The sequence below is a fragment of the Canis lupus genome, chromosome 14, assembly GCF_011100685.1.
Source record: "Canis lupus familiaris isolate Mischka breed German Shepherd chromosome 14, alternate assembly UU_Cfam_GSD_1.0, whole genome shotgun sequence".
Lineage (NCBI taxonomy): Eukaryota > Metazoa > Chordata > Mammalia > Carnivora > Canidae > Canis > Canis lupus.
Genome location: NC_049235.1, coordinates 9179466 through 9204055, shown reverse-complemented (window position 1 = coordinate 9204055; position 24590 = coordinate 9179466). Strand labels below are relative to the sequence as shown.

Here is a 24590-nt window from a genome sequence, read left to right as displayed (position 1 = left end):
ACCAAGAAGGATAATTGCAGACCTATATTCTGATGAGACTGCATTTCAGGTGGATCTGCAGCAGCCAAATGAGTACACAAAAACTCTCTAACACCAGATAAAAGAAGGACTCAGCCAGAATCACGCCAAATTCAAGAGGCCAAGTCACAGAGACAAAAGAAATCCTTTAACCAAAAATAGCTCATGCCTGAAGTTATATTGTTGATGTATTCCACATCTATTTGTTGGCTATGTACCCAAAGAGTTGGTTTAGAGATAGATGGTAGATAGATAGATAATGAGTAGAGATAGAAAAATAACAGACATTTTCAACCATATTTTCTAAAAAAAAAAAAAACAACTGTACAAAAATACATGTATCTAATGAAAACATAAAAATCATAGTAGAGACAATACAGTTTAGTAAGAAAGGATCAAGGGTGAAAAATAGTACTCAAACATATGCCAAAAGATCCTACACAGTAAAAAAAATAAGCTGTGGTTTTTACTTTTAGCTCCCTAGAATTTAAATATCATTATCCTCATGAGCACTAGTTAACAATAAAATAGAAATCATTTACTAGCACTATATATTAAGAACAAAATACACACAAAAAAACTGTATTCAAATTGACTAAGTCAAGGCACCTGGGTGGCTCAGTTGCTTGAGCATCTGCCTTCCACACATGTCATGATTTCAGGGTCCTGGGACGGAGCCCTTATTGGGCTTCCTGCTCAGCAGGGACCCTGTTTCTCCCTCTCCCTCTGTCCCTCCCCCTGCTCATGCTCTCTCTTACTCTCTCTCAAATAAATAAATAAAATCTTTTTAAAAATTTGACTTAGTCATATAGGAATATTTCCTTATAAGATGGAGACCTGGGAACACTTTGCACAACCAAACACTGAATGTCACCCACCAGTAGATTAAATAAAGAAAATTAAAGAAAAAAATGAACAGCTGGATTAATTACATAAACCTTGGTCAAAGATAGAAGTATTTACATAAGAATTTCATAAATAAATAACATGTAAGCAACCTAAATACTTTTTAAACAACTAGATACCAGCTAAATAAACCTTTCACTTCTTTTCTTTGTCTTTCTTCATCCTATTCTCTCACCTTAAGTAAAGGAAAATGAAGCACGTTATTTGCTAGGGGGTTTATGCACATATTGAGTCATAGCCCAATCTCGCAACTTTAAAGTTCATGTAGCAACTAAAATTACTTAGGAGAAAAAAAAGGAGATCATGTTCCATTGCGGAGAACTGTCTTTCATTATAGTGTAAACCTAATAAATGCATTACCTACCATAGAAGTATTTTTAGGGTGATAAATTCAACAAATTTATCTGGTGTCTTCTAAGTGGCAGGCATAGTAGACATGAAGATAAGCAACAAGGACATGCTCCTTATCCTCATAGATTTTATCATTTAACAGGAAATCAATCAAACAATCCCATAAATAAAGTTATAAGTAAGTAATTATGTAAAAGTGAGTATAGGTCTCTATAGGCATATAGCAAGGAGTTCTGACATAGTCAGACAGGTAAGACAAGTTGCAGGCTTTGTATACTGTACCTGGAGTCTCACTCATCAACAAATAGGTGAGAAAAGTATTTCCAAGAACAGAATGCCTTTCTGATACCTCAAAGTCCTGTCCTATGGGCAGCCACTAACTCTCACCTCTATATCCAAAGCTGACTCTTGCTTTTCAACTGGCCTTCCTGAGTGAGAGCTCAGGATGATGAGCCTTCCTGATGATGAGCTCAGAGATGAACCAACACTTTAGCACAAACCTCACATTATCCAACACCTTCCTTATCCATTAGTGATGGTTATGGACCATGATTGGGTTTGCAGGGACACCAATCAGACTCATTGCCCCTTCCTGGCATATTCCTACAGTGACATACTATGTAGTTTAAAAGCCTAGTGAAGAATTAGATAAACTCAGAATTTTCTAGAGTTGAGGAGCACACACACATCCAACCACAAAGTCCTAACTTCTTAAAATGGAAGTTCTGAACAAGAGGCAACCATCAACATGGATGGAGTACAAAATCAATCCAAGATTACCCTCCCATCCCACCCTGCTCTTTCCTGTCCTCTGTACCCTTAGAATAGCCAGAAGAGTACCCACCTCTGTCTTAATTAGCATCTAAATGTCTTTGAATGATCTGGGAAATAGAGAGCAGGAAAAAGAGCCCAGGGGATTCTGGGGTATAGCAGGAAATCATGGGATATTTAAGGATAGGGAACAGAGAATGAATTCAGCCTTAATAGAGAAATTAGGTATAAGGGGTATAAATGTGTCTGGAATTTTGCTGCTCTGTTTTCTTCATCTGTTGGTTTAAGTACTTAACTTGTTGATCTCAAGATGGGTTATGGGTATGACAAGGGTATATGCAATTCTTGTCAATAATGTGAGGAAGCTCAGATTTAATTTTGCAGTTTATATTAATATGCAGAATGTCCCTATCATGAAGTCTCTGTTACAACATTTGCTGTGGTTTGATGATAGAGACCTTGTTAGCCAACTTAAATAAAGTAAAACATCATTGTATCTGCACAGGGTTACCTGGGTTAATTGTGATTATAAAGAATAGGATGAAAATTTTACCATTTACATTTTACCACCCCATACTATTTATAAGGCACTTGAAGAGAAATGATATTGTGTGCCACAAAGGATAAGAAAATACAGTTTCCTGCCCATCAGAAGCTTACATTTCCTAAGGAAAAAAACAAACTTGCCCTTGGATTCAGATAAGAACCTTTGTTATTACATAAATTGGGTTTCCTCATTTTATTTCAGAAAAGTTACATTTGAAGGTAGAGGATAGCTAGAAATGCCCATCCATTCCTATGCCACTCTTGCTCCCTGAAGGTTTAAAACCATTCTTGAATTAGTGAATGTATTCAAAAATTAAAAATTAAAGCATATTTGTTTATAAAATCATCTAAGACTAACTTCTCTAAACTCTCTGTTCTCCTTTTTTTATCCGTAGTATAAACAGATTTCATTAATTTCTGAGCAGGCCACACGAATTCATTAATGCCTATAGATTAAAGGCATGGTAACATAAATGAAGTCACTGAATACATATTTTTCTTAAAAACTTCATAGTTAATTTATCTTACAGAGTCAAAATTTTGTTATCCAAAATATATATGTATGGAGACTTTCTTGAGTAATACCCCCATTCCTAAATTACTATAGTTCATATGTAGCCAACTTCCTAGGTAATAAAATATATAAAATGTGAAGTTAAACTTTGATGTTTGCCTCGTGTTTATTCTGAGTGGCAATGAATGAGTGTCCTAGGGCCAAAAGAAAGGTAGGCTATATTTTGGAAGGATAGAAAAGCATTATTCTGGAAATGAGTCTCATCAAGGTGGACTCATTCAAGAGATTTATATGCTAAGAGCCTGGTGATCGGATTAAGTATGCCCCTTCTGGGTTTCTTGAAAAAGAAGCTTTCAATGTGGACCCTAAATGAGGATGAGATATACCTGAAAATCAAACCAAGAGAAACTACTTTTTCAAGAAAAAAAGTCAACTGGAGATAGATTCCTAAGACTGAGGAAGTAAAACCTGTAGCCAATTTGTAATATTCCAAAAGGACAGACTGAATAATGAGATTATTTGTAGTTTCTGAATGCTTACAGTGTTTGCCTAAATATTTCCTTAAAATAAACCTACTCTTGAATTACATTTGCCATGTGAAAGATAGTACTAAGCTACCCAGAGAATCATCAAGGGACAAAGTTCCCTGGCCACAGGGCTGTGGTCTTTGAGGAACACTGAGCTCTTGTGTGGTTAGAAAGTCATCAGTAACAGAATACCCTATGTGTGTCTGTCTTTGAGAGGGAGAGGAGGGGCTGGTCATGAGAAATTGTGTTTATTTGCCCCTCTTTTGGCAAATCATAGTCACTAATTATTTATATCAAAAGTATTATCATCTTCATAATCCTCATCCCTAATGATAACCTGAGTCTCTTATTCACACTCTTCCCAACTCAGTCTATACTAACCCCAAATACACACCAAAATTATTAAGAGCTGGAGAACAAATTGTTTGCCCATCCCCATAATCATCTGTCCTAAAAGGTCATTTAAACATTTAATCAAACCCGAGGCCTTTGGGGGAAGAATGTGAGTCATGCAGCCAGCACAGCAGTCTGCAGTTGGTTTTTGTGTCAGTCTCAGTGATGATGTAGACTGACCCCACGAAAAGTCAGTAACGGGGACATTTTCTCTCAGTAGGCAGGGGGAAAAAACTAAACCATTTTCTGGACTGCAGTGAATTAAACCTTCATACCAATTAATAAAAATCCTCTGGGAAATATCCAGCCAGAATGCCCAGAATGCTGGCCATGTATTGAAATGTAAACTAATGCTCCTGAAAAAGAGGGGGTAGGTGGGCATCCTAAACTAATATGAATTATTTGTTTTTCTGCTCCTGTGAATCAGCTACACCACCAACCCTTTCATTAGGTACAAATACACAAAAGAAGGCTTTTGTTTCATAAAGTAGCTCAGACAAATGACACTCCTCAGGGTGCCGAACCCAAAGCTGGCAACCAGCCCTTCTCTGCACTCTGGTCTGTTGGTACCTTTCACTTTCACAGCTATCAGCCTGCTTCAGACCTCCACTCTCACTCTGACTAGGGACAAAGAGAAGATCACGATGGAAATCCTGTGTGCTGCTAATAAGCCTATTTAGAGTCAATGAGAAAGCCTCATTTTGCACCAATAAAAGCCTTCACGAGTTCTACTAATCAGTAAAACTGAAGTGTTTCTGTGCACTCCCTGTCCTCATTTTGCATCAGTCTGAGAGGTGAAGCTCAGCAAAACGTTGGATAAAATGACCTCTAAGTTTCCTTCCCTCTCTAATGTTCCTTGATTTTCTGTTGGCTAGTGGGATTTGAATTTTATTTAAATTATCATGTATTCTGATGGATTCCTAAACTTTTCTTCAGTTTGAGATAATCTGACTGTGGTCTGCTGAATCAGCACATTTGGAATCCTGGATGTCTCTTGGCAAAGAACTGAATATTGCTCCCATCTAACTGCTTAGCTAACGTTGTCTATATTCTTTCTGAAAAAGATCTGGGTAAGAGACAGATGTAGAGCATATTCTCACTTCCCACAGCAAGGCTAGGGAAAGCTTTGGTGTTTCATGAGCCATGAACAAAAGGGAAATTCAAACCTGCATTTTAATGTCCTCAATAAAAGATATTAATCATTTTCCCAAATGAAAATCTACATTTCTAACTATTATTCACGGTGATGTAAGCAAATGAACCCATAGCTAAAAGGTTCTATATGGGTCAATGGTTTAATGGAAAGTAATACAAAGATGAAATGATATCATTGTTGGTTAGACTACTACCTCCCTTCCTACCAAATGCTCAAGTCATCTCACCATTAGGATGTAGTGGAGAGCTTCGTAAATAAACGAATTTTCTAAAAACAATACAAGTTCTACATTGTAAACTCCATATTTTAGCTAAAGAGCATTTTGGTAACAAGAAAGAACTAGAGCAATAGGAATGGACTTTGTAAAAGATAGGTCCACTGATTAGAACCACGACTGGAGACAGGAAAACTCCCATCTAGAGACAGGAAAAACTAGCATGTTAGCAATAATTTCTAGAGGTTAAATTACAGGTCCAAGATCACACAGCTAAGGTGTAACATTTGAGTATCTACCAATGAAGCTGAGAATTCTACTACACACAGAAAACATAATAGAAACATCTACTTCTTCTTAGGTCTTATGATTTAGTTGATAAACTTGCTAGCACTTTGAACAGGTTTTCACTTACACTGCAAAGAAAAATGCTTAGATAAATTACTTTCTGTCTGGGTGGTAAGTAGCATACCACCACCATCTGTAAAATAATACTTTTGTAGATGAGAGGGCATATTGCTTAAAGGAACTGAGAGGTGAATTATTTTGATAAATTAAGGAGCATTCTCATAGTAATATGCTAGTGAAATAATGCTGAAAAGCTGTATATCATTTTAATTTTAATAAATCAAATCACATTTTATAGTCACTGGGAAGTCAGTATTTAAGAAACCTGTGATGAATCCATTTAATATAAATAATTTGTTTGTATTACAAATATTAACCTCCTGATTTTAGAATTTTAATTTTTTTATGTATTCTTAAAATGAGGCACGTTCATGTCATGTTAAAGAAATCATTTCATTTATTGATAATACATTACATTTGTCAGGATGCTTTCAGTGGCAAATAATAGAAAATGCAATGCAGAATGGCTTTAAAATGGAGAGGATTTATTATTATCTCATATCATAAAAATGGAAGGGCATCCCAGAGCTAGTTAATTCAGAAGTTCACAGATGTCAGCAATGACTGAGATTCTTTCTATTTTTCTATTGTGCTACCATCAACATCATTCTCTTGCTGCAGTCCCAGGCACCAACTGCAGACATAACAAAAACCAGAACAAAAAGACTTCCCTCCTCACACTAACTTAAAGGTCCTAGAAAACTTTTCCATCTATCTCCTTGATCAGAACTGTATCACAAGTTACTCTTTCAACCAAACTCTGACAAGCAGGATAGGACCATCGTAACTGCACCAGACCAATCAAAATTAACTGGGCTACATGGATTATACGTTAAAACAAAATGGTTGCTCTATAGGTCTGTCAGCCTAGACTCCTACTATCTGATGTAGGTGGCTATTTACATTTAAATGTAAACCAAATACAATTAAATAAAATATAAAATTCAATTTTTTAGTTGCACTAGCCACATTTCAAGTGACCAATAGTCACATGTGGCTAGTGGCTACCCCATTGGACAACACAAACAGAGAAAATTGTTTTCATCACAGAAAGATCTACTGGATGGTGCTGGATTACAAGGGAAATTGCTCTTGGAAAAGTAAGCAACAGTACCTGCTGTACTCTCTATGTAGCAGACAATGAGTTTTATATAAGCATACTATCTCCTCTAATCTTGCCCAGTATTATTACCATATCCTAGTCTGCATGCTATGCTAAGGATAGAGAAACTTAATTGGAAGTACCTTGAACTAGCTAACATACCTGCTGGAAGGACACAGTTAAAGTCTTGATTCTAGAACTCTTTCCATTTGCCATCTCTGTTCTGTCTACATGTCAATATCAGAACAACTTTCTCCTCATGGTGAGGAACTTGACAATCTCCCCAGCTTCATATTTCACAGCACTGCCTCCTCTCACCCCCCAAGAGGGACTGATCTTCTTCCTTCAGTTCCAGTTTTAAATAACGCTTGGAGGGACTCTGATGGTCCAACTTGTGTCAAGCAGCTGCCTTAAACCAATCAATTATAGCTGCAGAGACACTGGGGAAGGAATTAGGGTTTTAGATCAGAAATATTTCCTTAGGCAGTCCACCCATAGATCCTGAGGACAATTCCCAGAAAAACCAGAATTTCAGAGTCATTTGCTTCAATATATTTCCTGAAAGCTGAGTCCTTTGACCTCTGACAAAGGCCTTCTCCAATTTGCTTTCCACGTACTTTCTGAGTCTCTTTCACCTAGTCTTATTTATAGGCTACTGAGTCCTAACTTTCTCACTTACAGCAAGGCCTTTTTTCTCAGCTTCAGATTCACATAATCAACTACTTAGATATCTCCTATGTTGTCCATTTCTCCCCATCCCCAGGGCAGTGTGGCCATCATAACCTGGCCCATCTATCTCGTCTCTGGAGGAATTATTAGAATATCTAACTGGTCTCCCTTCCTCAGTACTATGCCTCACCAGCATTATGCTTACAACCAGAATAATCTTTCTAAAATGGAAATCCAATTATGTCACTGATCTGCTTAAAACCTTTTAGTGGCTATTCATTGCCTTTCAAAACAAACTTTGACTCCCTCATGAGCCCTGTAAAATCTTACTTGATCAGTCCCTTGCCTATCCTTCTCTCTTACTATTTTCCCACCCTATGCTCTACCACAGCCATACTGAACTTGTCAGTTTCTCAAGCCACTATTCTTTCTCTTGTCTGCTGGCCTTTGTGCTTCCCTCTATTTGAAATAACAATCCTTCTGATCACCTCTTCATCTTGTCTGAACGCCACTCATATTCTAGTCTCAACACAAATGACACCATTCTTCTCCTCTATACTACATTAGGTCTCCCTGATATACACTCCCACTCACGAACCACAACACAAGTCATTGCAGAGACATGACTCATTTATCTTCTCAGTTATACTGTAAGCCCTGTGAGGGCAAACACCATATCTGTGTTATTCACCAACACGGCCTTGACATCTATTATACAGTGTCTGACAAAAAGCAGACAATAAATAAGCTGAATTGAACTCATTTAACAAATACCTTAAGAAAGCCCTATTTGTGCCAGATGCCATCCTATGCACCAGGAGGCAACAGAGAAAAAACAAAATCCTTGCCTTCACAGAGCCTGTGTTCTTGTGGGGAAAAAAAATCAACGATATACTAATAAACTAATAAACATGATTAAATTGAATAAATAAACATATTCTCAGCTGATATTTTCCATCATGTTTTCCTAATTATCTTTTCATTATTCTGTTACCATAGTGGTAGTAATATGGATATACGATACTTCCCCCTGCACCCCCCCTGCCGATAATATAAATGTAGTTTTTGTAAACACACTATAGAGTATGACATTTATAATCAGGAAACCAAATTTTCTAATTAGAATTTGAATGATGGATATAAGCCTGTACGTGTTTCTTGAACCATATTCTCATCTCTATATTAGCAATGCAGTCTGGAATTTAAAGACAGATAAACTACCAGAAGAGTTCATTTTATTCTTAAATTATGGTAAAGACCCTTTTAATATAGCCATTTGTATGGAGCTTTTTGTTTCATCAAAAATATGTAAAAATTAATTCCAACAATTAAAATATTTGTCAGCTAAATGTATGCCAAACTAGGCCCCATGCATCATGTCTGAAAGATTAGAATGGAGAGCAAGAGGAGTATTTGACCATCAGTTTTGACCAATTAACTAATTTAACAAATATTTAATGTTAAGCATATTCTAAGTCCTTAGGATACTGGCCCTGCCTACTAAGAAGTTACAAACTAATCACTTAATATTTTTATGATTTTTTTTTTAAGATTTTATTTATTTATTCATGAGACAGAGAGAGGTAGAGACAAAGGCAGAGGGAGAAGCGGGCTCCATGCAGGGAGCCCAGTGCAGGACTTGATCCCAGGACTCCAGGATCATGCCCTGAGCTGAAGGCAGACACCCAACCGTTGAGCCACCCAGGCATCCCTATGGTCTTTTTTTATAAAACATAAGCTCCTTGAGGAGAGGGAGGGAGAGGTTTAGCATGACACAGTTTTAACAAATGCCACATATAACCAAAAATAAGACTCTCCAGGAACTTTACTCAATAAGCCTTAGTAAACTCTGGTCACACCTCATTTTATGCCTTTTTGTCTTAATGTATTCAATTCATTATTCAAATACACAGTTCTTCTTGTTTGGATGTGTTCCTAAAAGTTTACGGTAAATTCAACAATTCATAGTAGCCACAGGAGTCCCTCAAATCCCATGGGTTTAAAGGAATCCCAAAATAAAGCTTCTTATAAAATATTTGTTTTGTAATACAAATAATTAACCCCTTGTATGTGACTGTGTTGTATTCTTTTTTTTTTTTTAAGTAGGGGGAGAGATACCAAATTCTCCTAATGTTTAGCCACCTGTATATTCTTTCTTCATTTTCTTGTTTTGTTTTGTTTGTTTTGTTTTAATGAACTGGTACCCTCAATTGAGAAATCATTGAGAAAAAGACAGCTTTTTCTAATGTTTTCTGTGCTTTTCACTCCTCCCTCATTTTCAATGACCCAAGTATTATTGTAATGTTTCAAATAATTGGTTCTCAGAAGTACTTAACTGTCACCTGATTGTCTGTATTTCTTTTTCCATTTCTTAGTCCTTCAGGGTAATATTCCAGAGATCATGTTCATCCTGATTTTTGTGAGTCCCAACCAATCAAGCTAATGTCAGAGTCCATTGAATGCTTGCAGAAAGGGTTTCCTAGGCTTCTAAATTCATTTTCATTCTGTAGAATGGGTGTTTCTCTGTTTTAAGTTATTCCTGAAAAACGTGAGAGTTTACATACCCTTGAAGTTCACTCTAATTAGAAGGTACTCCACACTTCTATTAATTCTAACAGTATTAGTGCTTCCCAGACCAAGAGCGTCAACCTGACCTCCTTAGTAGTCAAGAAGGGCCAAAGAGAGGATACTGGAACTTTGGTGGCCATTGGGGAAGTATTTAGGATACTACACTGGGGAAAAAATAGTGTAATGTATCTGTATAACTCAGATGCTTGCTGGGAAAGGCCTCTGGGCAGGAAAGGATTGAGGAAAGAACCAAGTACAAATAGATTTCAGTCCTACCATCACCTTGGATAGCTGTAGGGCTTTGGACAACTCACTTAAACCAGATGGGTCTCAATTTCCTTTTCTGTAAAATGAAAGAATAAAACAAAATGATCTCTATGAGCCTTTCCAGCTCTTTTACTCTATGTGCATTTATGACTGACAGTGTAATTTTTAAGTTTTCAGAGTATTTTTGGTTCCTGACATGGCAAACTTTGCAATCTACTTTGCAGATTTTGAAGATACAGGTGCATCTGTGTATATTTCTTTAAATTTAGCAATAAAGCTTCCCACTTTCAAATTTCCTAATGAGGACAGACATACATGCACACACACTACTATATCTTTATACTTTACTGATCTAAATACTTATTGAAGATTGTATATACAACATAGACTTTTGATTATAGAGTTTTGCATTTGACAATTTAAAGTCTCATTTAAATGATCTTCTGTAGAACATCTTGGGTTTATCAGTAATCTTTAGCATAGCTGAATATTTATTCTGCTAATTGAACATCAGGTGCTGTTGCTATCTCTATAAACTAACTGTAATATCCCCTGTTACTCAAAGTGTGGCTGGGACCCATTAGAAATGTAGAATGCCTCACCCCAGACTATGAATTTTAACCAGATGCTCAGTTAATTTAGGTGCACAAAAAAGTTCTAGAAGTGCTATTATACATTATAGTGCCTCCTGAACTGCTTTAAAATTAGTGAGTTTTTTTAATATAAGGAAATGAATAAATGAACAATTTAGCAAAGTGAACTGCTATAATTCAGTGCCACTGGACTTAGAGCTATGAGAACTTACAGTTGATAATCTCTCCTATTTTTTTTATTTTTTTATTTTTATTTTTTATTTTTTTAAACTATAGTCCTAGGTCTATTTTTCTAAAGGGCAGGGGGCCAGGGAAATGGATAAAAAGTATATGTTCTTTTCAAGACCTATTCGCAAATACTACATATATCATTGAAAATCAATATGAAGAATAGTAAAATACCATTTTCTATAGGATTATGTAACACCCAATATGCTACTTCTATTTCACTTTTAGCTGATTTTAAAATTCTATAATGCATTGCTGTCATACATAAAGTATTATAAAGGAAAAAAGTATTTTCCAACTATGTGGTAATACTCTGAAATAAGTAAATAATAAAATAAATTGAGGATATAGAAGTCAAGGATAAATTTAAATAAAACAGACCAAGATTGTAGTTGCAGCCCTGAGACTGTGTGACAACAATTCACTTAATATTTCTGGGTTCCTGTTTCTTCATCTAGAAAATGAGAGAATGATCTTGATTTTACAACCAATCTCTAAAATTCTGAAATCTAGTATGGCTGAAATCAATGCCTGTTTTGCTATCTATTGAAATTCAATATGGAAATCTCAGAAGTGGCATAAATAGGTCATTCTGGGATTTCTGCTATTGTACTCACTAACAACAGCCGCATATAGGCTAACAACCACCTCATGGTGCTAATGTAAAGGCATTGAGCCCCAAAGAGTTTTACTCTAGACAAGGGGCAAGGAGCATTATAAGGATGGCAGAACATATTTTAACACAGGGAAAGTTACCTTAGTTTCCTTTCATTTGGAGTCACCAAATCAAATTGTCTAAATCCATCTCTCTTGTTAACCACCCAGTTGACTCATATGGTCTCCACGTGCCCTGGGTGCATGGGTGAAAGCTTCCACCTTCTATAGCCTTCCAAAGCAAAAAGAGGACTGTGAAGAGGTAGTTACATCTGAGAAGTCATCTAGTTAGTTACTCTGGTCCTACATAATAAATCGACAGGCCTTTCGGGGAGCTAATTATTGAACTTGCTATTTGGTTCACTGACAGAATTGCTTGTTTGTGGGAAGAAACATATCTGTGCATTGCTTTTTCCATTACCACTATTTCTATCATCATAAATAAGAATCAATACGCCATTTCAAGTAGCATATGCTCACCACCATTTAGCATCAGACTGTCAGCCATATGCAGGCCAAGCAGCAGTTTCCCAAGCTCCCAGCTAAGGATTAAAACCCAACAGACAAGGAAAACACTTCAGATTCCATAAGTAAAACAGTGTATATGCATATGAGCAATAAAGGGATAAGAGTGGTCCATTCTTTGTCTCTGTATCTGTAGCACAGTGTCTGGCACAAGGCAGGTCATCCAAAATGAATGATCAAGTGAATCATGATGAATAAACAGATAAATTAGGCAAAGGGAGGTTTTAAGATGCTCTCTGGACCAACTGAATTTATGGAGTTGGTCTGGGATATTGTTTTGATAAGAGCACAAAAAGCTATTCAAATTGAGGATGAAAAAATGAAGGCCAGGACACAGTGTGAGCCAAGAGGGAGCCCGTCTCTGGGGAGCACAGACCTAGGACCACTTCCCACATATTCCAGTCCTGCAATACTATCAGGCCTCACTGTGGAAGACGATAAATCAGAATGACAGTCATAAAAAAGCCAAGCAAGACCTCAAAAGAAAAATTCTCCACTGCCAATGAAATTCTTGCTGGACAAAACAACGGCTGATTAGGGACTGATCAGAGAAAAGATGGGATAAAGAAAAAATGAGGTGGTAAAGGGGATCAGTGGGAGAGGAGTTCAGACAGAGACCTGAGTAGGGAAATGGGTCTGTAAAAAACATGCAAAGACAGAGATGATGAAGACCCACAGTTCTTGGGGGGCTGTGGGTGTCTGGGTTGTGCACAGTGGAGAGGCATGAAGCCTGAGAGTGGAACAAGGGAGGGAGGGGTCAGATAAATGTCTATAAAATTACACCCATCACCACTGATAACAAGTACAAAAGAATCCTTTTTGCTTCTTGAGAAAGACAAAGGGAATTTTAAGTAGGATTAAGTAGTAGTAGCTTTCAGAACTCAGCAGCTTTCAGAAGCATAATAACTACATAAATAGCTAAGTGGATGGTAGGAATTGCTTCACTTTGGAATTTGGCCAGCATATCAAAGTTAACAGTAATATCACATCTTTTTGAAAGCTTTCCTGAGATTCTAGGAGGAAAAATTATCTCAGAAAACTGTTTGCACCAAGTTCTTTTTCGGAAGAGGATGCTCCTCACTGCTTGAAGACATTCTATCTCCCAAAAATTGATAAGACAGAAGCCCTACCCTGCTGGGAAGCACTTTCTTATCCATGTAAATACATTGCCAGTATTGCCCCCAACGGAAGCAAATAATTAAGTTCACAGATTATCATTGCCTAATGTAAAATTTTACTCAAAATATAACCCACAAATGATACCCTAAATGCAGCAAAAAGGCCCTTGTAGATATCCCTTTTAATACAGTTCCCTAACTTTTTGACTCACTGTGGATGGTTAAACATGAACCCTGTAAGGCTGAAATTTGAAACATGCACATCTGTTATTCATTCTGGATAAATTGGAAATACAAATAATTTTCAAACCCTGGACACCCCTATTCCAGAATATCTATAGGTTTTCCTTCTTAAGTATATTTGACTACTAACATTTTAGGATCATCTTTCCTCCCCAAAAACAGAGGTGAAAACTGACTGCTGATAGTAATGTGGGGCACAAATATCTTCTCTCAATATCTGGAAATATTCATGTGTTACCGTTTTTAAAAAATTAAGTTATAGGGTGCCTGGGTGGTTCAGTAGGGTGAGCGGCCGACTCTTGATTTTGGCTCAGGTTATGATCTCAGGTTGTGAAACAGAGCACCCGGCCCCTGCAGCAGACTCTGCACTCAGTGGGGAGCCTGCTTTTCTCTCTCTCTTCCTCCCTCTCTTCACCCCTACCCCCGCTGACAAGCTCTTTCTCTCTCTAAAACAAATAAATAAATCTTTAAAAACAAATTAAGTTAGAGCACTGCATCATTTATTTCTTTTCCACCCAGAAACAAGTTATTTCAGTATCACTCACAATGGAATTTGTCTGAAAATCTGTTTACTAATCCCATTCCCTAAGGGATTAGTGCTTGCCCTAGCACTTGGAGTAAATACCATTTTTATTGCATTAGAAATAGTTCTAACTAACAGATCTTTACGATTTTAGCAACACCCAAATAAATTGAAGGAATCTAAAGCAGATATGCCACCAAGTCTGGACTGTACCACAACCCTGGTCAGAATTTTTCATGCCTGAAATAGGAATCAGTATACACTATCTACAAATGCTAAAAGGACATCAACTTTCTTTTTTTTTTTTTTTGGAAATAGGAATTTAGAGAAACTGGTTATTCTGAAAACTAGTAAACAATTATGATTAATTAATAACTAATTTCCTACCAACTTTATATATATATATAAATTCTTTATATATACACACATATATATGAAATAGAGTTGGTTACTTTGTTAACTGGTCGACTTTCTTTAATATGGTATAAATAACAATAGAATGTGAATGTGTGTACACAATCAAACAGTAACATTCAGCAATCAGAGTTAAACCCAGTGTAAAATATATCTGAATGAAAACACAGAAGTTACTCCATAAACTCCCCTTTCAAATCCTTCTAAAAACTAGGTCCTCTTTATTTCCCATTATTCCTTAACTTGCACGCTTCTCCCCAATAAGCTGGACCTCTTCCTTATCCTGCACACATCTCCAAGCCGTGTCCTACTCTGTGCCTTTGCCTTGCTGGCTGACCTTTTCTCTCCTCTTAGAAGCTCTTTTTCAAATCTTCCTTATCAAACACTCATCATCTCCATGAAATTTTGAGTTTTACAAACTGAACTTACAGTCATATATTTTCTGAAGTTCCATAACATCTATGTCTAAGTCTAGCTTTTAATTAGGATTTTTCTCCCTGTACTAATGAACAATTCTGTATCTTTTATCCCCAAGTGAATCACATAATTTAAGGTAACATCTCCCTCTTAATGCCTCTCCCTAAAGCATCTATCAAGATCCTATCCCACAGCTAATTTCTCTTTCTCTAGTCATTCCTTCTGAATGCTATATTTATCTGAAAACATGCTCAAATGTGCCCTTTCCTAAAGAAAACTTCTGTAACCCTACTTCTTTCTCAAGATTTTCACCATATCTACTTTCTTTCTTTGTCAAACATTTTTTTAAAAGCATTCCTTCCCCCATTTCCTCTATTCTGGCTCTATCTCAGCCCCTCACAATCTGAGTCTCTCACACTTCTCATCCCTTAGCCACACCTCTCAGCAGCACTGAAACTGCCCGTATCCCATCTTTTCTCCTGCACACTGAGACTGTTCTCCTACCATGCTCACTTGCCTTTCCTGGCTCCTCCCCTAGAATCTTCAGTCATTATCCCTTAGCTCTGCTCCAATTCCTCTGGCAATTGCATCTCTGCCCTTGCCTTTAACTTCCAGGTCCCCATCTGCCACTCCTGAGCCTATTTTTACTGCTCAGTTCTCTGTGGGGTCCCAGACCTTATGCTGCCACCTGCTGGGCAGTTCCATGGGGCTATCTCAAAAAACCAAATTCAAGTTCATCCCCTACAAATCGACAATTCCTCTGTCTTCTCTGCTCACTAATTACATCACATATACCTAGCTGATAGGGATTTCACATTCAGAGCCTCTATAACTTACTCCCACCCCAGTGTTAGTCACCCACCACGTACTGTCAATACAACTTCCCAGGACTTCTTTCCTCTGTGTTCTGCCCTGACTTGCGCATCCTGGTCTAGGCTGTGACTGTCCATCACCAGGACTACTGGGTGGGTCTCGACTGACCTTTCTACTTTCTCTCTCCTGATTTCCAGTTCTTCTTATACTTTTGCCAGAGGAAGCTGCTTGAAAAGGGTATCTAAGCAATGCCCTAGATGAAAAGTCTTCAGTAATTCTACCCTAAGGTAGGATAAAGCCCAAATCCCCATAGCTCTGAAGTTTCTAGAAACAACATGAAGAACTTACATTACATGACCCCAACCTATCTCTTTAGCCTCATGGCCCATCACTCTCCCACTCACTTATTATCCTACCCTCCCTCCCTCACGCCACCAGCCACCTTGATTGTGTTACCCTCCCCCTCGCCACACACACACATCCTCCCCCCTCCCCCGCCATGGCTTGAACAAAGGAGGCTTGTCCTAGATTCTGGAATGGCTTGCCATCATGTCTTTACATGACTGACAACATCTTGCCATTCAAGTATCATCTCAAATGTCACCTCCTTGGAGAAGCATTCTGTGACTGCACAGCCTAATTGCCACCCTCCCTGCCAATACCACCTGGCCTCACATTTACTCCCTTGTATTTCCTGTAAGCACACCTCAGCATCTGGAAGATTCTGTTCATTTAAATGTTTCCCTATTTAGTCTCTGTCTCCGCACACTGGAGTGTAAGTCCCATGAACACAGACCTCATCTCTGTTCCAGTTCCTGGAAGGGTGCCTGGCATACAGGAAGCCTGAAGTTAGACCCCTCCACAGTGCACCACCTATTTTTCACATCCCCGTCCTTATTCTCTTTAGACCTCTGCTCTAGCATTGATCATATACTACCTTTGTTGAGCAACTATTTCCAAAGTAAGTGATTAGAGGGAAAGGAGGAATCAAAATATGGGAGTGAGGGGTAGGTGAGGGAAGGGTAAATGATTGTAAAATGCTCATTCAAGTTTTATAGTATTCAGTGTAGAAGATTTATGGATCTTTGTTAAAATTATCCCTGATGTTTTATGGTTTTTGATCCCACTATAAGCAGCATTCTTTAAATTTCATTTTCCACATATGTGTTTCTATATACATATGTTTCCACATATGCATATATGTATGGATAAGATTTTTTTATTGATTTTGTATCTATGGTTTTGACAAATTGACTACTTAATTCTAATTAATCTTTAAAATTCCATAAGTGGAATAATGTACATAATCATGTTACCTGAAAATAAAAAAATGTTTCATTCTTACATTCAAAATATGTACATTTAATATCACTATTATTTTTAAGCTCAAGATATAGAAGGTAAAGCATCAAAAAGCCCTAGCTGCAAGAGCTATTCAGTATATGCAGAACAATCATAGGATATATGGTTGGATATAGTGAAAAAAAAAGTGACTGTCTTATAGCAATGTATTATGATCCATCATCTTCACTACACGTTAAGTTTCTAGAGACCAGTATCATTTCTTGCTTATTTGTCTATATTCCACCAAGCTTATCAAAATGTGTTGCCCATAGTAGAAACTCAATATCTTAAAAAAAATTAAAAGATTTTATTTATTTATTTGAGAGAGAGAGCATATAAGCAGTGGGAAGGGGTAGAGAGAGACAAAGAAGCAGACTCCCTGTCGAAGAGGGAGCCCAATGTGGGGCTTGATCGCAGGACCCTGAGATCATGACATGAGCCAAAGGCAGATGCCTAACCGACTAACCCAACAGGTACCCCTTAATGTTTTTAAATAGAACTCAAATACCCCAGTGTTGGGGCACATTTCACATGGTCAAGAAATACATGTTGACTGTAAGAACCAGTGAGTACATACAAGTTTGTTGAATGATGACTGTATACTCAACCCTGATGAGAACTAGTAAGAGATACAAAGAAATAGAAGATACTCTGATCATTATCCATATAGGAAAACTTCATTTCCTAGGTAATGATAAAACAAATGTACCAAGGAAAACATTTCAGCGGGTACCTGTGCATTTCTTTATATGACTGTTCCTCTTTCCATGTGATCCTAACTTGCATCCAAAATTCTCCTCCCAAAATTCTGCAAACCACACATTTCTTCGATTATTGGCAAGAGTTCGGCTTCTAAAATAGCGATCAAACCCTATTTCAGAGAAGAAAGGTATGATTTTAATATTCTTTCAAAATCAAACCCAAATACTGTCAGAGTTCTTGAATGGATATTATGCTGTGATCATTGCATGAGAAAAAAAAATAAAACAAACATATTAACAAATGGGGGAGAATCAGAAGCCCAGAAATTGTTCTTCCCTTATGGTAAAAGCCAAGGCTAATCAGTGTACAATATTATCACCCTTGCTCTTCCCCATTTCAGCTCCTGGCTCTACAGATGAACCTAACAGGACAGCCTGTTGTTGGTGTCATCCTCACAACTTCCCCCTTTCCTCTACATCACAGGGACCAGCAACCTTCTGCTATATATTCAGAACCAACTCAGACTTTTCTCATTCTTCTCTGTGTCCTAGCAGGAGCCAATGTTCTAGGTTTCTATGACTCTACCTGTGTCAAAATATCTTTTTTATATGTTCCATTTTCAGCCAATCCAATAAACTAATCAGCACTGATGTAATTTTATGGGGCCATGGGTAATGGGCCAAAGTGTCAGCCTGCTCAGGGGACAATCTCATCAAAGGGAGACTACCTGGAACTCATGCCTTACTCCAAAAGATAATGGGGAAAGAAGGAATTTCATGCTAAGATGCTAAGACCATCTGGGAGACAGACTTCCTTTCAGGGAGGTTCCACATCTTTGCTGTTTCATTAATTTCTGTGGGGTCAGCCCAACCTCATGTCTCCATTTTTTACAAAGCAAGCACTCTCCAAACATCAGTGCTGTAACCATCATCTGTGCCATGGAAATATGCAAGGTTAGAGGGAAATATCATGGAAATAGCTAAGGCCAACTATATCTCCCTTAAAAAAAATATAATGGGTTACTCTTTCCTAATGAAAAATGTATGCTGGGTTAAGTAGTTACTGTCTTGGTAATTCTACCATCGGAATTAAACATTCTCTCCAGATTCATCAACAATGGGTGCATTTCGTCATATGCTAATATTCTGGTTTTACCTTTGAGTGTTGATTCAGTTGGATTGAAACATATTCTATGGCTTTTCCTTACCATCAATTGATGCTCTTTTGGGCAAAATCGTTACAGCCCCTTCTGCAATCTCCTCCTGTTGATAAACGGGTGCTATTTTGGATCCCCAACTATCTGAGCCAATCCAGAGAAAATGACCACTTTGGTTTAATTTCTTTGCTGCTTCCAATATCCTCCTACAGGAATAAAACAAACAAATATACCATATTTAACCAGAAATACTATACTTATGAATGTTACAAGACCAATTATATCAAATTATATGCACTCAGTAGGTCTCTGTTAAACAATTAGTCACATACTAACTGCCTGAGTCTTTCTTATCATTTCTAAAAGAAACATATTGGATACTTTAACTCTGGCACCTATTAATCAGGCTCATCCTTAGCCTCATTCATACCATTCTGTTGATCATCTTTACTTGTCTCATTTCTTTCAGTCCTCAGGTTTTACTCTATAGCCATTTCAGTCTTAGAAACTAGAAGGCTGTTGCATCTCTGCAGCAGAAGGAAGGCAGTCTATAACTGCATGAGAATGTTGCTGCTGTGAAATCTCACAAAATTTTACATTGAACATGAAATATGTGAAAAAAAAAAAAAGATGTGTGTTGCAAATGTAATCCTCCATCAGGAAGAAAATTAATCAGCACCTGATGTCATCTTCATTGGCAAACATAATCACCGCCCGAGCATTAGGTGTTTCTAGCAGGCGTTTGATAATTTTTTCAAATTCTCCAGGTCTTGGTTCACGTGGGATTTTCTGTGATTGAGCAATGCAAACACCACCTATTTTAAAAAGAAAGAGAGAGTGACTCAGAAAAGGCACTTATTTAATTTACAAACTTAATGAGGTTAGCTACTTTATAAAAACATATGATTCAATGCAGTCTATTGTTTTTCAAAATGTGTCATTCTCTCCTATTAAAAGTAATCACGTTTGTTTGCATTATAATATGTATGAAATAAATGACACCAATTATTTAATCATACATCAGGGTTGCTGTTTTATTTTCCAAGTTTAAACAGTTTTTTTTGTGGCTGTCTATAATAAAACCAAAGGACATAAAATGTGTAATGAGAATCAAGGAGTGTACAGAAGAATGGCTGTTTTGATTCATTTGACATAGTTGAAAAACAAGTGCCTGGAATAAGAGCATGTCTTATAGATGAGACCACCAGTTAGGTAAAAAGATCCTTTTCCTACTTTCATTTATTAGTAGACCTCCTTTAAGTTAATTTCATTTTACAGCTTACCGTATCACAACAATATTTGTATGCATCAGCAAAATGGTATATTATGAGACAAGTGGTCTTTGAGAATGTTTGAGACACAGGCAAATCCCAAAGGTTCAAATCCTCAGTTGACATTATGTCTCTACCAAGAAAATCAGTATGATAGAAATCTCATCCCATTATCATATTAAAAAAGGAAAGGAAAAGAAAGAAAGAAAAGAAAAAAAGAAAGAAAAGAAAAGAAAAGAAAAGAAAAGAAAGAAAGAAAGAAAGAAAGAAAGAAGAAAGAAAGACAGAAAGAAAGACAGAAAGAAAAGAATGGAATGGAAAGGAAAGGAAAGGAAAGGAAAGGAAAGGAAAGGAAAGGAAAGGAAAAAAAGAAAAGAAAAAAAAAGAAAAGAAAAGAAAAGAAAAGAAAAGAAAAAGAAAAGAAAAGAAAAGAAAAAAAAGAAAAGAAAAGAACTCTTCCTTTGGCTTCTCCTTCTAAGGCAATGAGAGACCAAAGAGAAAAATTTAGAGAAGATCTCTGCCACCTATTAGTGCTCCTCAATTTTAGTGGATTAGAGAGAGAATATATTCTAATATTAGAAGAAAAAGGAATATTAGCAATATGCTTCAGTTGCATTATGGTTTAAATAGGCTTTTTTTTTTTTTTTTTAGTCAGATGAGGATTAAATAATCATTTATAACATTGCTTCAGTAAGCAAAGGCATTTTTACTTCTAAGCAATTGCCAATATATTCAGTCACCCAAACATTACTAGGTTCCATCACATGTTATGTATTCAGCTGGACAGCGTGAATACACAATCTAATCCAGGAGTTACTATCTGGTCTGGGAGATAGGCAGTCCAATAAATTGTCATAGAATATGTGGTACATTTTAGAATTAAGAGGATATACCTACACAATAGGAACACAGAGGAAGAAGCAACTCAAGTCCTTGAGAGAGCTATATGCAAATATGCATCCATTTAAGAACAAAAATGGGACATTTCTAGTAGAGGCCAAGGTATGAAAAAACCTTGTTTGATCATGGCCTATGGTTAAGACCAGCTGGGTGGAGTTTGGAAAGAATGGTCAGGCCCAGCTTGAGAATGACTTTGTTAGACATGCCAAATAAATCCACTAAAAGTTCTTAAGCAAGAGAATTACATGATGAGTTTTATGCTTTAGGAAGAAACCGCAGGTAGCCAAACAAAGAAGAAATGTCTGGTAGCCAGACAAGGTATGTTCAGTGTGTTGTGATCAGACTTACCATGCGTGGCAATAATGTATAATAACAATGCTAGAGTACTGAAGGTTATATCTCTGATAAGTTAGAGTATAGTCAAAGTTATCCCTACAGTAGCAATACTCTTACTAACCTCTTCAGGGGTGAGAACTGCCCATAATCCACAGACAGAGCTTGTAGATAGCTAGCCTACCAATATGCCAGCAATAGTTCTGATAATTGATTCATTCCTTCATTAAATATTTATTACATGCCCACTCTCTGACAGATACTACACAGGGGCTGTGATGCAATGGTGAATATAATAGACACAGTTTCTGCCTTCGGTGTTTAGAAATGTTGTAGATGAAACAGGTTTAATGCAAAACAAAACAACTAGAATAGATATATAATTAAAGATTTTGGTAAGTCCTATGAGGATGAGTAAGGGAATTTCATTTGCATTGAAGAATGTTCAGGATAAGTCTCCCTGAAGTGGTGTTGAGTCAGAAAGAAGAGAGAATGGGTTAAGACAGCATGAGAAAGGGCAGGAATGAACCAGCAGAGCTAACGAATGAGAGGAAGAGAAACATGAGATGAAGATGAGACGTAGACAGGAGCCAGATCCTGCATGGCTTATGTAGGTCCTGTGGAAGATTGGGCATAATTAAAGTGCTTAACTGCCTCATTCAATGTTTCCATTTCTTCTCTCTTATAAATATGTGTCATCTGTGAATATTGCATTTCATAGAAGAAAAATGGATGAAGGTCACTAATGCAGAGGACAACCCAGAGTGGAAAGCACAGGAGGCACTGAGGCCCATTAGGAGATCATTGGAAGAGGCAATGGAAAATGAGGTCTAAGATAATGCTACTGGCACTGAGGAGGAGCAGATGGAGCTGTTAGAATTTGAGCTAGACTCAATCAAGCTTCACACGATTTTTTTCCCCAATTTTATTGAGGTAGGACTTACAAATAAAAATGGTATATATTTAGGCTGTGCCGATCTTGTCTAAGTGGTGAGGTAATGGAAACCACTAAGCATGACACTAAGTGTTATAGTCTGTGTGATGCCACCATTAAATAAGTAAGCAACACAGGAGGGTACACAGGTATATAGAGGAGAAAAGAATGATTTTTGTTTCAGGACAGGTTGTCTTTGAAGTACTCATGGAACATCAAACTGAAGAAGCTGATCTGGAGCTAAAGAGGAAGATAGAAAATGTAATGACAGTTTTGTCAGGTGTTGATGCAGTTGGTGGATGAAGGGTTGGGAGTGAACAGATCACTCAGAGGGAATATTTAAATCAATGACAGGAAAAGGGGAATGATGGAGCTCTGCAAAACTATAAGCTTTGGAAAGGAGGCTAGGAAATGCAAATGGAAAGGAGCAATCACATATTTTGAGGAGAAAACTTTTGAGACAAAGTCCAGTGGTATGTTGAAGACTGCATAATGTTTTCAAAAATCAAAAAATAAAAAAAAAACTGATGAATAGGAGCATTAGGTAACTATAGAAATGTTAGAACAAAACTATAACACTCTAGGGAATAATAGCTGTTTTAAAATACAACTGTCCTTTTAATTAAATTGCTATGATTACTTAAGCATCCCATTAAAGACATGTCATATCCTAAGTATCATTCTGAGATTACTACTGACTCCATAGCCAGAAGAAACAAAGGCTGAAAAAATTTTATTATGACTATTTCAGATGAGTCAAACAGGAGATCCAGACATAGCTTAGTCTGAATTCATTGATTTATTAATTCACTAAGGATCTATCAAACTTTTTTGTTTGTAAAAAGCTGAGTTAGTTAGGTTGGATTTTTACATAATCTTAATCCATTTCATATTTTTTATGCCTCTGCCTCATATTTGTCAGCAGGGTCAATTTGTGTTTTCCTGGAAAGAGGGACTACACAACTAACTTATTTCAGCTGAACAAATACTTATGGAGAATCTGTTCCACATGGCATTTTGCTGTTCGATGTCTTATGGATATTTTATTAAACTGTGGACTGTATTACTTCTCAAATGATTGGAGCTAGAAGGTTAGGGTTCTTTTCTTAGCCCTGAAATTCATTCACACTTCCTATCTTCACATCAGTCAAAAAAGTCTGACAGTTAATCCATTCACAAGCACTCATGGTCTACTATGTTTTAGGAGCTACAGACATTCAAAGATTGCCTGTCCTTAGCACCATGTAATATAATCAAATGACGAGATGTATACACAAGAAAAGCCAGATGAGATTATAAAATTATCTAATGATGAAAGATAGCATAGGATATATCAAAATGCAGTAATAAATGCCATCACCCCTCAAAACAGTCCTGTGACTTCAAAAGAAGTCATTTATACTGTCAGAATTTGATTAAAATACCAGTGAAATTTAGTCAAACATTCATGCTTCATTAGAAGATATGTTCTCCTATAGTACCTACAATACCTTTCTTATAATATCTAATGTTTTAATTTTTAAAGAGAGCCTCTGACTTTATTTCGACTCCTGGCATAAGCAGGAGGAAGAGGGGTTCTCCACTATCAAAAAATATGTCTACTGCATCTATTTTTCCATATCTCACCCTGAAAGAGTGCTGATTGTATACAATTCAAGGTATATCAACTTTCCTGTTCTGTAGTTGTGCCCAGTTCTGCAAGAAATAATTTCTAAAGCTTGGCACTTTCCTGACGTGTAGGAAAATAATGTTGCATGGAGGAATATATAATTGCCTGTTTTCTGGAATTTACTGTCTGATTTCCTTGCTTGTGTAGATTTTTTTCTTTTGATTGTTTAATGATAAATGGGAGATCATTTCTAGAATTGAACACTTTATGTACTCTTCACAACACACAAGACCATTCTTTCTCAGTTTCATTCATTGATACCTCATTGGTCCTAATGACAGCATTCTAAGGCTGGTATTAATCACCATATACCTGATGAAGACTCTGATAAACAGGGTATCAA

General features: G+C 37.0%; 1 protein-coding gene across 5 annotated transcripts in view; it reads right to left on the bottom strand.

The window, feature by feature from the left end:
• GRM8 (glutamate metabotropic receptor 8) overlaps positions 1 to 24590 on the bottom strand; it is a 737042-nt gene that overhangs the window by 381154 nt on the left and 331298 nt on the right. For all 5 annotated transcript variants that reach the window (XM_038556627.1, XM_038556630.1, XM_038556631.1 and 2 more), the window contains exons 4-6: positions 19820 to 19955; positions 19192 to 19346; positions 18016 to 18153 (exon numbers count right to left, since the gene is read on the bottom strand). In XM_038556627.1, the coding sequence (XP_038412555.1) occupies positions 18016 to 18153; positions 19192 to 19346; positions 19820 to 19955 (429 nt within the window). The remainder of the gene's footprint in view (positions 1 to 18015; positions 18154 to 19191; positions 19347 to 19819; positions 19956 to 24590) is intronic.